General features: G+C 38.1%; 2 protein-coding genes across 6 annotated transcripts in view; one reads left to right on the top strand and one right to left on the bottom strand.

Annotated features, from left to right (window-relative positions):
* The window catches only part of LOC122057229 (protein trichome birefringence-like 13), a 6869-nt gene extending 1643 nt beyond the window's left edge, over positions 1-5226 (top strand). The window contains exons 2-7 of the mRNA XM_042619260.1: positions 60-237; positions 943-1083; positions 1465-1585; positions 2005-2139; positions 3314-3602; positions 4761-5226. Coding sequence (XP_042475194.1) covers positions 60-237; positions 943-1083; positions 1465-1585; positions 2005-2139; positions 3314-3571 — 833 coding nt within the window. The 3' untranslated portion in view covers positions 3572-3602; positions 4761-5226. The remainder of the gene's footprint in view (positions 1-59; positions 238-942; positions 1084-1464; positions 1586-2004; positions 2140-3313; positions 3603-4760) is intronic.
* A 4448-nt stretch (positions 5227-9674) lies between these two features.
* Positions 9675-15809, bottom strand: part of LOC122057832 (cyclin-T1-4-like) — a 9813-nt gene continuing 3678 nt past the window's right edge. Inside the window, exons 4-8 of one of the 5 annotated variants that reach the window (XR_006133641.1) lie at positions 15239-15373; positions 14602-14777; positions 13154-13221; positions 11426-12497; positions 11007-11148 (exon numbers count right to left, since the gene is read on the bottom strand). Coding sequence is in view for 4 of the 5 variants with exons in the window: in XM_042620137.1 (XP_042476071.1) it covers positions 9929-9960; positions 11003-11148; positions 14602-14777; positions 15239-15373 (489 nt within the window). In the remaining variant the exon portion in view is untranslated. Of the gene's footprint in view, positions 9961-11002; positions 12498-12565; positions 13222-14601; positions 14778-15238; positions 15374-15809 lie in introns of those variants that run through there. The other 4 variants (XM_042620137.1, XM_042620138.1, XM_042620140.1 and 1 more) reach the window with 4 other exon arrangements.

Raw genomic sequence — 15809 nt, 5'->3', positions numbered from 1 at the left:
CCCCCCCCCCCCAAAAAAAAAGGCATAGTTTTTGACATTGTGACATTTGAACAGTGCAGGATTTGTTGGTGATTCATTAAATAGAAACATGTTTGCTTCAATGGTTTGCACTCTGAAACGAGCATCAAGTGAGGTAAAAAAGTGGCGTCCTGCTGGGGCAGATCGTGGGTTTACCTTTCTCCGGTACAACCTTACTGTTGCTTATCATCGAACAAATCTATTGGCGCGTTATGGCAGGTATATCTATTATGGTACATGGCATGACTCAGTGATTCTCAAGGTTTTCGAACTCTTGATTGGTACGGGTTTAATCTTCATCAATTCCGATTCAAATTGGCTAGGAATTGGCCGGATTATGTTGGACCCGGCTGGGCTGAATCAGACTTGGAATAACTCGGTCAAGACTCGGTCTTGGAAAATTGGGATTAATTGGGATCAGGATGGTTGATTACAAGTCGAATCGCCTGCTTCATTCTGATCCAATTTTTAAAACCATGTGATTGTTGTTATGTCAAAGATATGCTGTTCCTGTTGGTTATTCACTCTTTCTTTTGTTAGAGTGGGATATATCAATTATTTGTATTACTCATTTCACATAAATTGTTTTGGGTTATTATTTTTTATAAAGATGTATTTGGTTAAATGTTTAGAATTACTGAATTTTTGTACTGAAGGCCTTGGTTCCTTATAATATTGCTATTCATGCATATTTTGAAATATTTTTGGTTTTTAAGCATTCATGCATAGTTCGACAAAATTTCAGGTTCGACATTAGTTGAAATGGCATGCAAATTGAGGGGGTCTTCCATGTTCTGATTTTTCACCGCAATGAAACTGCTTTAGCTCATCTGTTATGTATGGTTTTGACATATTGAGTTTATTTTACTGTATTTCATATATTGGTTTCTGTTAACAGATAATAAGTTTTTGATATCCAAACAGGTGGGTGGCAAGTGCTAATGGAGGTGCGCTAGAGTCCCGTGGATATAAGCAAGGGTTTAGAGTGGATGTTGATGTTCCGGAGAGCTCATGGGCAGAGGCTCTAATTTTCCATAATGTTCTTATCTTTAATACAGGACACTGGTAACAATTGTTTCTATGTGTCACTTAATTTAGTCAATGCATTGATATATTTAAAGTTGCATGCTTCTTTTGGGAGGTTAGAATGCTAATATATTGCTTAAGGTTAGTGTTCAATGGTGGTACAAAATAGAGTGGAGTTGTGGATCAGGATTCCTTTTGCTGACCCTAATAGTTGGCATTGTGCTCGATTAAGTGAAATATTATAATTGGCATACATTCATTCTAGATTCTTTTGTGAATGGAATATTCTCATTATTCTTCTTTTTCTTCTGTTGCTGCTGGTAGAATCTTGATTTTTTTTTAATTTTCTTGAATGAGATTTTACATCTGTTTGTGTATTGTAATAGTAACTATGTTTTTGGCTTTAATTCTTATTTTCAGGTGGTGGGCACCATCAAAGTTTGACCCAATTAAATCACCGATGCTCTTTTTTGAAAAGGGTTTGCCTGTGATGCCTCCCATAAGTCCTGAAGCTGGCCTAGATATGGTTCTAAAACACATGGTATGCCATTGACGTATTTAGTGTTTCTGAAAAGTTAACTGATCTGAACTCAGTAATTCTATGCTGTACAATGAGCTTACACTGCACTCACTTTCAGCATTGGTCTAAATGAATGAAATTCCTTTTGCGTTACTAAAGCATTAGAAACATAGTTGTCATTGTCGAGAAGGCAATCTAAGCCGATGGTGGAGGCAGAAAAACCAAGGCAACACCAACAAGGCACCGAGGCAACCAAGGTGCCCTTCCAGCAAAGGGCGCCTGGATGCCGACGCTGACGCCTTGACAACTATGATTACAAAATTGTGCTTTTATCTTTTTCTTTTTAATTTGTTTTGTATATTATTTAAGAATAGTATTGATATCAAGTATGTTGCCTCATTCAACTTTTGAGCATGCCTGTGTTTCTCTTTTGCCAACAGATACCATTTGTGGAAAGGAGGACGCCGTCACATGCCATCAAATTCTTTCGCACACAATCGCCAAGACATTTTGAGGGAGGTGATTGGGATCAAGGTGGTTCATGTCAACGTGTACAGCCTTTATTACCAGATCAGGTAATTCATTCCATGACGATGTAATTGATTTAGCGTCATAATTAGTTAAATCTAGTGAACATTAGGAGCTTCACCTATTTTGGAGTACAGCTTTTACTTACATTCCAGAAACATTTGAATGGTTGAGCCAGTAGATATTCAGTCCTTAGATCTGCAGTTTTGAGAAAAAATAAAATAAAATAAGTGATTTGACTAGGAAAGGAGAACAGTTCCAGTCACTTTTTTTTTTTTTTTTGTGGGGTGGGGTTGGGGAAGGAACTGAGCTGGTTTGTAGCTTTCAGCATGCTAATTGTATACATGTATAAATAGCCTTTATATGTGAGACTCACCTGTATTTTCCAGTTATTTTCAGAGGAAAAAAAAAAATCTTCATTGAAAGTTGAAAAATGATATCCAATTATGTCTTTTTCTATTTCTAATAGAGTTAGCAATCAGGTTTCTGTTTTGTGGAGCGTAGTTTGGTCTTGGATAGATTAATTCTCTCTCTCTCTCTCTCTCTCTCTACAGTGGTGAACATGAGACTTAATGATTCATTATAACAGTAAAGGGTACAGGCAGTAGTTATTATTTCTGCCATGAGGAGGGATTATTTGATCAGTCGAGCATTGAATACGTACAAAATACTCTAGATTGGCAACATTCCCAATTTAGCTCCATCTCAGCCAAATAGAGTTTTCCCTTGGTTTCTTCAACAGTCCAAGTTCTTCAAAAAGAGTGGCTCTCATACAATTTAAGAGCACTATTCTGAGTCTTGGTGAAGTCAGATGGGAGTGAAGGATCAACATTGGGTGATGATGTGAATGACTTGTCCACTTAGGTTGAGCTCTGAGCAAACTGCCATGTGGCAGATTCAACCTCAATAAATTATAAATTTATTATTGGAAGTTGATTAAACCATTCTCCTCATTGCTTACATCTTGCTCAAGCCATTATATTGTAGAATATGCAGTCAAGAATTCTTTCTGGTAATTGTGGTGGACTCCCACCCCCTTTCAATCATGCTGCTCATTGGTAGACCTAATTTTGATGTACATATATGATACTTCTATCCAGTAAGTCTGCTTCTTTATTCTATATGATATCAAATGCAGCTAGCTTAGTCTGTATCTTTGGGCCATATGGTGGACCAACTGTATCAAAATCCAAAATCTGACAGCGGTTACCTCTGTTTCAGGTTGAGCAACTGTTCTGTCTGGAGAGAAATGGAACAAATGTGGAGGTGCGCCTGGTGAACCAGCACCTGTTCCGAGCCCTCAAGAGGTCCAGTTTCCATATCCTGGACATCACCCGCATGAGTGAATTCAGAGCAGATGCCCATCCATCAACTGCTGGTGGGAAGAAGCACGATGATTGTATGCATTGGTGCTTGCCTGGAATTACAGATTCTTGGAATGACTTGTTAGTTGCACATATAAGCGACATTTTGAATTGAAGCTGGCATCTCATTCTTCTTCATCGTAAAGGTACACACCTTTTTTATATTTGTTTTCTGCTAGGAATGTTAGCATCCTCCGAGTCTGTGAAGCAAGTCAATATTATGACAATGGACTTCAGCAACATGGAAAATGATATGTTCATTTTTGGGGTTGACTTGAGTTCAGCTTCATAACATTGTCCCGTTCAATGTTTCTCACAAGGAATTGACAAATAATATGTTAAATCACTATATTAGTGTGACTTTGACGGATATTGAAATTGAATTTGATTTGGCCATGGTTAGGGAAGGCAAGTGTTTGGGTTTGGGGCAGGTTACTGCTCCATCAAATCTGTCTCTAAACTAATACCTTCCCCCACCCCTCCCTTTGGGGAAAAGGTATGTAACTGCAATTTAGTACCTTAAGGCCCTGTTTGATTGGTTGAAAGGCTGGGGTGGGAAAGGTGGGGGAGTGCACCCCACGTGTTGTTCAAGTACAATAAAAAATGTGGAATTTTTCCAATCCTTGGGCTGCTTGGTTGGCCGTTTCCATAGGGAAGGGATAAAATTTTATCAGACAAAAATGTCCCTACCTTTTTCATGAATTGCCTAGTATACATTCTCTTTAAATTTAGAACATGTCATCGCAGCCATAAATGCTCTGACGACTACCACTTTCAAGTTGAGTGTTTCTCTTTCTTCCTCTCTCACAACATGGGGCTTGTTGCAATGGGAGAGAGATATTGCAGGGGTTAGTTTTCTCTCTCTCCCTCACCATCGATTTTCGTCCCTGCTTATGGAAGAGAAATCAGAGATGAGAGAGTAAAGACAGAAGAGAAATTAGAGATCAGATGCAGCAGTTCAAGTATTCACAGCAAGCTATGAGTGTTGATAGCTAAGACCTTCACTCAATTGATTTTTTTTTTTTTTTTTTTGACCTACCGTTTTACTTTCCCTCCATCTTCCTTGAAAAATTTTCGGTTTTGGTGGGATTTTGAAGAGGGTTGGGTGGGAATGACAACGGGCTGGCAGGAGTTCCCTTGTAAATTGCACTTTTCCACCCCAGCTAGTCAAACAGGTCATCTTTTGAAAATTTTGGGATTGTTGTTGGATTTTTTCATACTCAACTCATTTTGTTACCATCACTAGCCATGATGCCCTTATGAAATTATCAACTCACTTTCAATCTCGTTTTTGTATTGATCAGGTTTTGATTGGTGAAGAGTTTGATGTTGTCATGCTTTAAATATACATGTAGCAGTTTTGTTAGTCTGTTTGGTGCCTCCGAACTGCACTATCTGCCTAGCTTGTGCTATATGGAGGAGACAAGGACACCAGAAGATGGTTTCAGCATCTTTCATTGATCATCGGATAAAGGATACAAGCAAAGGTGTCAGAGGTTTGCATAGACAGTGATTTCTATTCTGGATGAGGAATGGCTGAAACACTCTGCCCAGACAACGGAGAATTGAAGAGCAAACCTCGTAAAGTAAGCATGGGCAATTGTGAATTATTGTGTAACATGTTACTGTATAAGACAAATCAGGACTCGGGAGACTTAAAGTTATGAATGGAAATGAGATGTATGATATTTGCCTTGTACAACATCTTCATTGCTAACCGGCGACGACATTGCCATTCTTATACTAAAATTTGTACAAAGAACACTAAAATTTTGCGACTGGTAGGAACGAACCCCATTTTTAATTCCCAAAATGGCATCCAAACATTTTGTTGATGTGTTAACCATGTTATAATCTAACCCTTTGTTTTTTTAATAAATAAGTACTTGCCTTGTGCTTTGGAGTAAGCTATTTCTTTACAGTTGCCTATTTCCAACCATGGGGGTGGATTAAACTTATATAACTTCTGACCATTGGGTTAGTAAAATTACCTTTCAGATTGGTAACATGTCAATCGTTGGAGTTTCAATTTCCTGTGATTTTAAGGTTTTTGAATGATAGATTAGGATTGAACTCTTATTTAGCTGGCAATTTTAGATTCCATAAATGCAGATCTCTTTTATGTTTTATGGGAATTGAAAAATCCACATTTTAGGTGAAGCTCTCAATCCCTGCAATCACCGGCATTAGATGTATAGATATATTGTATTCAACTGAGCTTATGTGCTTCAACAAAGTCAGCCACAATTTGAACCGATTCTTGGCAGTCCTCGAGATATATTACAAGGCTGTGTAGTTCTCGTCCCTCGGATCTCACACATGAGGTTGCCTCATGCAGTGGGTACGTCACTCTTATAAGAAGTTGAGCCAGGTCATTTGGCTGATATATCGATCCCAAGTTCCCAACAGCTGGAAAGGCAAGGAATCCATCGATCGATCAGCCTATTGAAACAAATTTCTTGTCTGGAGACCAGTACAGAACTTAAGAGACAAATTTGTGAAGAAACTTGTATTGATATGAAGTGTGATGTACATACTGATTTTACAAGCTTTGACTATAGAGTTACAACCTCTGATTGGTATTTACTAGAAAAGATGAAGAAGCGAAACAGTTCAAACGACATATTTCCACCTTGAAGATGTACTAGGATATGGTTCACTCCTTGCTCTGTGGTTTCTATGTTGAAAAGAGTAATTCTCCTTGAAAGAGGCCGAGTTGGCATATTCCTTCTTTGGAGTGCTAGTGTATGTGTGGCTTGCTTGAAGTTAGAAGATGACTTAGATACTTTTTAAGACTTCTTGAAGACTGGACGATTGCTTCTCAGATTGCTCATCAAAAAAGTGTGGCTTGTGTAGAAGGAGCTACCCCTGTAACCACACCTTGGAGTGGTGGAGTCTGCTTGGTTTTAAGGGGAAAAGTGAGCTATATGTTTGTGAATTTTCCCAATGAGCTAAGCCCATTTAGTGAACCCATGGGCTTAGGTCCACTTGTAAATATATTATTATTATTATTATTCAATCTGCAAAGCCATTGGGTAGAGAAGTGAGCTGGCCTGAGGACGAAACAAGAGATGAACCATACTTCTCTTGCCTGTGGGTAGACAAGAGTGGCATGGAGAGTAATCTCCTTGTCTTCATTTTTTCTAATAAGGCTAATGTAGGTGTGGTTCATCTCACTGAGGAGATAACCCATTAGAGAAGAATGATTTAACGGGTGAAATTAAATCATTTCTTAGTGTTAAGTTTGTCTTGAATTCTTGACCCGTTTTGAAGATTGACCCGATCCGACATATTTTGGTGGCGACCCGAATGGTAATTTTTTCTGAGATCTGTGATGGAAGCACTGATCTCGTATGGGGGTGCAGGGGCGTAGCCCCCGCGGAATGGTTCAACCGGATCGACCGTGACCCGATGGGTCGAACCGCTATTTGGAGTATATATATATATATATATATATATAATGTACTATTGCTTGTTGAGAGTCATTGTATTCTAGGGTTTTCACGAAGCTAGGGTTTTAGGGCGAGTTCTTCCTCGCCGCTGCTAGGGTGTAATCTTTCTTCTGCATAGTGAATCATCTTCTTCTTTGCCCGAGGATGTAGCACACCACCCTGGTGTGTGAACCTCGTTAAATCTCTGTGTCGTACGGATCTATTGTCTATCTTTATTCGTGTTTCTTGGTGTTTGATCTAACACTTAGGATGTGCTAAATTTTAGAATTTATCCAGTATCCCATCAAATCCTGGAGATTTGGTGGGGTGAATCTTAAAGATGGTAGCTTTGCTTGTTCTCATCAGTAAGGCATAGCGCACACCGCTCATTTGGTTTAATCTAAGATGCAGGGCTTTATGTACTTGAGAATTTCAGTACTTAATGTGGGTATTTTTACCTTATATAGACACTTCAGAAGCAATCAATTAGTTTCCTCTCACTACAGTGTTGTCCTCCACCCAATTTCTCCAATTTTGAGTTTGTAGATTCAATTGGCTCGTCTTCTCTACGTGGTAGTCGCATGGAAGAATTTAGAATTTTTATTTCCATGATACAATCATTTGACATGAGATTTTTGGATTCCCTTGACTTCCTCTTTTCTATTTTTTAATGACGAAAAAAAAAAAAAAAATCATCAAATGGGGTTATCATTGTTTACATACAACAGAGTGAATTTCAGAGTTGCAGCTTTACATGCCAAACTTTACAAAAATTCGAAGACCTCACTTCTTGGTTGGACTTCAATTTTTATTTTTGGTAATTCTTTTGAGTATGTCCAAATGGTTTGTATTGTCCATCCCATCTCTGATGTTTTCATGAGAACTTGCCATATGCCTGTAACGAAAACTTCCACCACTTCTATTCCTTCATGAAGCTGCATTTGACCAATACAAGCTGTCCTTGAACTAAAAAACCATATGTTCATCTTGATTCTTTTACGGAGTGAGAAGAAACCCCTGCATAAATTAGTATATGATATTATAAATTACGTAGAGGTGGAGAAGACCTTGAGATAAATCAACCACTTCTTGATACTGTAAGTTAGAAGTATTCCATAAGAGACTTCCTCTCTTGCTATTATCTCATCAAGGTCTTCTCTGAGCTTCTTTTCATGTTAACTTTTTCCAAGGTAAGAAGAGTTTTATCATTGAAAGCACAAAGCTTCTTAAGGAGATGGTGTTTTAAGTGAGATTGAGGTTAGAAAATTCCATCTCCTAAAGGGAGTATTTTACATTCCTTGATTTTTCTATCCATTCTAAACATGGTTGATCCCGAATTGTAGGTGTTTCATGACTGTTCGACTACCTGCCTGCAATAGTCATCAATTCAAATCTGAATGGCCTCACTCCCTTACTTGTGTAAAGACCAATATCTAGTAGAATAGGGAGATAGTTTGAGCCCCATGTTGTGAGATTTGAAAATCTATGCTTCAGTGGCATGGACTTCCTTGACAATCAGAATAATGAGATGGGTCCATTGGGCTCCCAGTTTTTTCCATCAAGCGATGGGCTTTCTCCTGAGGGTAGGGCCCATCCCCATGTCAATAACCATGTCCCTTTGGACCATTTTTTTTTTTTTTTGGCAATTAAGTGTGAGGTTGCTCAACACTTCTAATGTAGATGGTTGTGATTGGAGCATTCTAGAGCATAAGTCCACCTCATCCCTTGGTGGTGCAGATTGTCAGACGTAAGAATTATGTAAGTGCTTCTTTATGGGGTGGGAAATGAAACTGCAATATCAAGTTTTTAGTTGGATGTCCAATCAAAATTCCATAATATCACGGATAGTTTAGATTTCAAAATCCTAAATCTCACCGTTTTTAGTGCCTGTCAGCTTTTCTACCTAAAAAAAAAAAGGAAAACATTTTATAATGAATCCCTTTAGAACAAAATATTTTTTACATAATTTGTATTATCAATCTTTTATTCAGTAAATTTTTGTTCTGCTAAGATTTTTCGTAAAGGTACAAAGTTGTACAAAAATAATGACTGCACATTACAGAAAATGGGGATGGTACAGGATTGGCACCTTTGGTATCAATAGTGAGACGGTCCATCCGAAATACAAGAAACACTCCCAATTGACACCATTAGCTTTAGTGCTAAGGGTGTAAACAACTTAAAAACCAACATTCCCATTGTGGCCTCCAAAGTTTCTTAGAATTTTAACTGACCAACTCACCATCCAAATGGAGCCTTGTGTTTCATTTAAACGAGCAATGAAAGCATTATCAGGTTCAAGACAAAGAGAATACCTTTTAGTACATTAGCTACACCTCCTTACCATGGTTCTAAGTATTGCTATTGAACTGGCGCATATGCCTATACATACTAGATACCAATACATTTGTGTGAATTGAGCAAAAATTGATTCAGTTTTTATATTAGGCTCAATACTGACCTCATAATACTGAATCCAGATGATCTGAATAGGTGAGTCTTTTGGCCCTTCACAGGCTTAAGCCCTCTTTTTGACATTATTATCAATAAATATTAGACAACTGGAAAAAGAGCGAGTTTTTCTTCATCCACGATATAAGATTCACCCATGAATCATCAATCAAAATTACCTGCCCCTTGTATGTTGAAGGTCCGAACTCCCTTCATTGTTCCTAAAGTCCCATCCAAGAGCAATGATGGCCATCAATGAAGGGAATTCCTCCTCCAACCCCGGTGGGAAAAAAAAACTGAATCCAATGAAAAAAGAGAAAAACCTAAATGGAATAATTTGAACCAACGAAGAGCACTTTCTGTTGCAAATGCACACCATATCCCAATTCAATCACACCTGTTGTCTGACTTTTTGCAGTGAGCGTAAGAGACATTGATATTATTAGTCTAGCCTACTCATTCCTTTCCAACTGAGTCGAACAAATTTGTCACCATTTGACTCTTTACGTGTATAGCATCACATAATAAAGAAAAATACATATATACTCACATTCTTACAAATCACTTAGGTGATTCGCTCATCTTCTGTTCTAAAAGAGCTCCATCAACTGCTCGACTACATCTGCATAAAAATTGGATCATGAAAATGGTTAGGATGCAGAAACCTGCATACAATATGGATCTCACAAATAGATGCAGAAACAAGCCAATTTTTCTCCCCAAGATAAAAGGGGAAAAAGATATAACAGCACGGTGTGAAGATAAAACCACTCCCTTCAAATTTCAATTAAAAAAATAAAAACTACCTAGAGAGGAAAAAGGTGAAACAGTTACATGGAAAAGAAAAGCAGTTCTTTTTTCCGTAAATCTAAGCTTAAGTGTAATTCAGAATTTCTAAAGTAGATATATTGATGAGGGTGTAGAGATTGAATTGCGCACAATAGCATAACCAACACTTTTCCCACCCTTTCCCCAGGATCAGACCAATTTTGGTTGGATTTTGAGATATAATGACCTGCGAATTTCTGGAGTTTGTTTGGGAAAAACACATTAATCAAGGATCAGAAATCCAAACATCCAAACATGTATCACTTCGGGAAAGTGCAGGAAGTTACCACTTTACAGCAAGTCCAACAAAAAGCAACATTATGAGTCTCAGAAGAAGTTTATGTCCTCCTAACCCTTCATAATCCCCTTCATAATCATGATAAGATTAGGCTAGTAACACCATTCTGAGTTAAAAATAAAATAAAATAAAATGATATGAGCTAAAGTGTGAACCTAGCAGGACACAACGTCTACAATAAAGGTGCTTTTAGATGATACACAACTTAATTTTTTAGCATGCAACCACTGCCATAGTTTCCTACCACTTATTATAGTAAAGATTGGATAAGATCCAGTTTGGAAGTCCTTCCAAAATGAATTTCAGCACTACCAACATTTTCTTTTAGGTACAATTGAATAACTACCAAGCATATAATCTTTGACATTTGTTTCATTTTGAAAAGAAGGGGGGTGGGTGGGGGGAGGGGGGGATACAGACGAGCATTCTTGTTGCCTTTAAACTACAAAAGAAAAAAGAAATGAACTTAAAAAAATAAGATACAAACAACAACAACAAAGCCTTTTCCCAACTTGAAAATTACTGAAGATACTCTTACCTTTAAGAATAGATGGTGTGATCTGGAACTCCAGCCAAATATTTTGGTAAGAAGCGAGATCAAAATTGAGGAACTTGGCAGCAAGGTATGCAGCCCCAGCAGCAATGTGGTAGGGTTTAAATTGAAGCCACAATGAGCTCCGAAGCCTGCCAAAAAAAAAAAAAAAAATGCTCCCTTCAATTTGCAAGCAATTGCCCTAGAAGAGGGGGGAAAAAAAGAGGCCAAGCACTGTTCAAGATGGATGAAAGATAAATACACAGCCAAACCAACCATCTGCAGCAACACTAAATATCAGCAGCAATTTCTTGTACATGGTGTTTTTCCATCAGCACAATTGATCAGTATCATAAAGATAAATATACAGCAAGAAGCAGATTTCTAGTAACCAAAAACAAGCCAGTTCCTCAAACATTCTTTCCTTACCAACTAAGAATGCAGCAACCAGGTGGAATATTTTCCAGGAATCTTCAGCAGAAACGCTGGCTCAGTGCCAAAACTACAGCAATATGTTAAACCTTTTGGAACAATTCATCAGCTCCAGGCCCAATTCTGCTACAGGGGTGTCCACACAGAGCAATCCACACGCAATTCCATTGCCATAGGTAATGGGATGTTTCAATTTGCAATCATGAAGTAGGAAGTACATGGTATCTTCTGCTCAACAGTGTTGCACGAAGAGACATGCTAACACGCATGATGTCATACTCATAGCACATGCATGTGCAAGTATATAAGCATACTTCCAAGGCTGACAAGCAGGAAGTATCCTAATGGGCCAAAAATGTACAAAAAATGGGAAGTCCACACCGAGGGTAAACAGCCAAGAAAACTGATATAAGCATTGCCGCTAGTCACTTTAGGGAAGCCACATGTAAGTATGGGAGTATACCAAGAAAACCACATTTACTATATGACAAAAAAAAAAAAAAAAAAAAAAAAAAATCTACTTATGGAATTGACAATGTGGTTACATAAAACTAAAGTAAAATGGCTGAAAAGATTTCCAATTCCATATTCACGTTAACTCAAGCAACAGATCACAAGATTTCTGTAAGCCTCCAAGGACCCCCCATAACCTCTGTAGACACCAAAGAGATAACATGAAATGGGTCGCCTTCTGCAACATAAGAACCAAATAGGGTATCCATCGCTCAAAACTTTCCAAAGATTCCCTTTCCTTCACATTCTAGATCCCTTGATACTGCTAGGCCACAAGAAAACCTTAATGCTTCTGTCCTTTCTAAAAATACCACCTATTGTGGCTGTCTGAATCCAAGTTATTTAGATTCCAACAGCATATAAATATTGAGGAAGCTTTATCCTGCCTCAATTGGCTTAGAATGACAAAGAAGGTAGCTTGACCACAACATGAACTAAACTGCAAAGTTAAGCTACAAAAGCAAATTCTCTTCTTCACTCTGAAATAATTTGTCAATCTTTGAAGGAAGCTTTGCAGGATGAAAGAGATGATCAAAAGAGGAATAATAATGAGGCCCTGCATCAGATTTAAGTGAAAAAAAAAAAAACTATGGTGAAGGGGTTGCACAAAAAAGAGAGAGGCTATGCAAAAATAAATTTGAAACTGAAATAAAGGAGTAAATCCTTTGCAATGTCTCAAAAACACATAACTTGAGCCATAAGGCATCTTTATCCAAAACTGGCATTGAAGACAGCCTATCTAGACCATCTAATCAAGAGCACACCTCTTAGATGACCATGCCAGATATACTTGCACTAACCTGATCAACCTAGTGACGTGATCTATCAGTTGCTTCAGTCTTCAGTAACTAAATTAAACCATTGGACATAGTCCAACAAAGTTGTAAGAACAGGATGGCCAGAGATTAATCTAACATATTATTTCTTGTTTCACAGTCTCCATTTAAGGATGATTCACATGGTTCCAGACTGGTGGACATACAGCACTGCATGGAACGCAGCCAAATTTTTATAGATGTCCATGCAAGACTCTCAGAGAGTCATCCTGATTTTCAGATAAAGAAATAATGCAGGTAAGTAGGCAACAAAACTGGTCCTGTAAGGTCTCTGGCTATCTCCAATAACCAGTGACCAAGTTGGTAATGGACTGTAATGATACAATGTATCCACAACATAACAGAAGTTCAACTTCAGACGTAAAACAAAACTTTCCATGAACAGCATATCAATCCGCCAGCTAAGAATATCATACAGGTGAGCACGCTATTCTTGTGAAGACCCTGCAATTAATATGCCATGCCAAAACATCAATATGCCACACCATAAATGACTAGCTAGAGAAGCTACTTTTCATATGAAAAATAGAAAAAAATGACTAACAACATTGACACAGGTCAAAATCAGTTTATAAAACTCAAAAAAGAAAAGAAGCAAACAAGTACCCAAGGTATAAAAAACTGTCGGGAAAATCTCAGTCTGGAACACACAATCCACATTGAATAACCAGCACTCGAAATTGAGAAAAAGAGTTTTTTAGGAATATATAGTGTAAAGGACAAATTTTCCAAAAAATTGTGTTCTGCGATCAGGGTAAGAACAGAGCTCACTGTGTGTGCAAGATCAGAGTACCTCCACTCTCTCACTCACTGTGTGTGTGTGTGTCTGCAGGAGAAGGAAGGGGAGATCATATAATTTGGTTATTGCTTTGGTTCCTGTACCCAACCGCTAAACCAAGCAAGTAAAAAGGCTTTAATGAAGTTTTTTTATGTTTCTATAGATTGTTCGTCTGTCACAAAAAAAGACCCCATTTACTTGTTGTTGTTGTTCGTCTGTCACAAAGCTGACAACATTGCAGACTCCATAATTATCACAGGACGTGAAGAAGAATATGCAATCTTGGATCCATCTAAAAGGACTATGATGCAGAAACCCAAAAAAGTCAAATGCAACATTTCACAATGAGCCTTATTTCTTAAGTTGCATGATATAATAGGAGTCTGCAGAGAAGCTCAATCAAGTCTTCATACACTTGCAAACTGGAGCCCCAAGCAAGATTCATTTCCTGTTGGAGTACTCTGACTTGGAATTTTTTACATAGCCTAGGATTCCTATAGGAAAAGGTTAACAACTACGTTGTTATAGCTTCTTTTAGATTGAAAGAAGCTGAAAGCACCACGGTCAATTAGAAGATATAGCTCTGATGCATTCAAATCCTATTTATGTTAGGCAGACTATAATGACCGATGGAAGGATAATTACTGCAGGTTGAGAGTATGGAAGAACATTGTTAAAGGAGTTCCAAAAGAAATAGGACACAAGAAAAAGTAGAGACTTTCAGACTGCTTGAGTGCCCCTTCCTCTTCACCCACCTCCATCAAAGAAGCATTAGAGCAGCTTACAGGTTATCATATACTTTGTCCAGTTCAAAAGCACTCCCAGGGATCCTGCCGATTCTGAGTAAATATATTATTGAGCTGTAGTATAATAAGGTATGTTAATTAAACAACTCTCTGAGTTTCATGTGTCATTACTATCTCAGAACCCTCTGAAATCATGCAAGTTTTTTGAGGTTGAGGTTGCAAAAGCAACCATCTTCAGGGAAGACAATAAATTCTTGAAACGAGTCAATGGATTATGAAAGACGTAAGAATGGCACTTACCCTTCGCTCACCAAGTTCAGTGCCAGGTTCACCAAAACAGATTGTGAAAGGCCTAATTTGTTAAGGACGGATGTAAGAGGAACATAAGGATGATGTACGTTAAGCTCAAAATCTAGAGTTGTCAGTATCATTTGCTCAGCCTCAATCACCCGTTCTCTATATTGCTCAAACCAGTCCTGTTCCAAAAATAAACAAAAAGACAGGGAGGGAAAAAAATGATAAGAAAATGGAAGGTAGAGACAGACTATGCCACACATGACCACATATAAATAGAATAGAAGGGGGGTGGGATTCTATGTTTTTGCCCCAATGATTAAGGACAGATCAAAGACTGCTAAATCCCGAAGGTGTTTGAACTGCATCATGGATCCGCTTTTACAGAGTAACAGTAATGTATAATCGCAGGCCTTTTGTTGAAATATTTAAAAAGCAAGAGTCATATGGATATAAAATGGTTCCATAATGAGCATTGCCCCTACCCCCTTCTGATAGATTATTACAAATTGCTTTTAGAGCAATGGATCATGAATTTGATAGCAATATTTTGCTTCTCCTTGGAACAGTGTAGTCAAAGTACTAGGACTAATGCTTATAAATGCAAAAGAAACAAGTGTCAAAAAGGTCTATAGATACTCACAACAGGAAGCATATAGGAGAAGAAAGTAAGATCCTGCTTATGACAAATTTCACAAGATGTCCTCAATACATTGTTCAAAGGTCGTGCTGTCTCCTCAGACTTTGCAGCAAGGAACAGAGCAGCAGTTGCAATCAACTGAATACAGAGATGGAATTAGTAATAATGAAGTTTATAATATAACGTGAGCAAGACAAGAGTCAACAAACTACACTAATAGCACATGACAAGTTACAGTGGTGGTGGAGTCATTGCAAAATAACAAAAACATTGATGAAGGCAGTAAAAGTCCATAACTTTGGCTAAACAAACAAGGATACTTGGAGAAAATATTGCATAGAATAAAACCATCACATCATGTAGATATAAAAGGAAGAAGTTTCCAAATTGGTAAGTGATAACCCACCACTATGGTAGCCCGGAAATGATTGGGCTCCCAATAGGGCCCTAGGGGCTGGATAAAGAAAAGGGCTGCTTCAGCTGGGAAGCCAAGTGTGTGGGAGGGACTCAAACCTGAGTACAAGCCTCGGCCAAAGCTTCGACAAGACAAATCGACCAAGTTGATTGTCCCGAA

This window comes from Macadamia integrifolia, chromosome 12 (assembly GCF_013358625.1).
Source record: "Macadamia integrifolia cultivar HAES 741 chromosome 12, SCU_Mint_v3, whole genome shotgun sequence".
NCBI classification, from domain to species: domain Eukaryota; kingdom Viridiplantae; phylum Streptophyta; class Magnoliopsida; order Proteales; family Proteaceae; genus Macadamia; species Macadamia integrifolia.
This window is presented reverse-complemented; position numbering and strand designations above follow the sequence as displayed.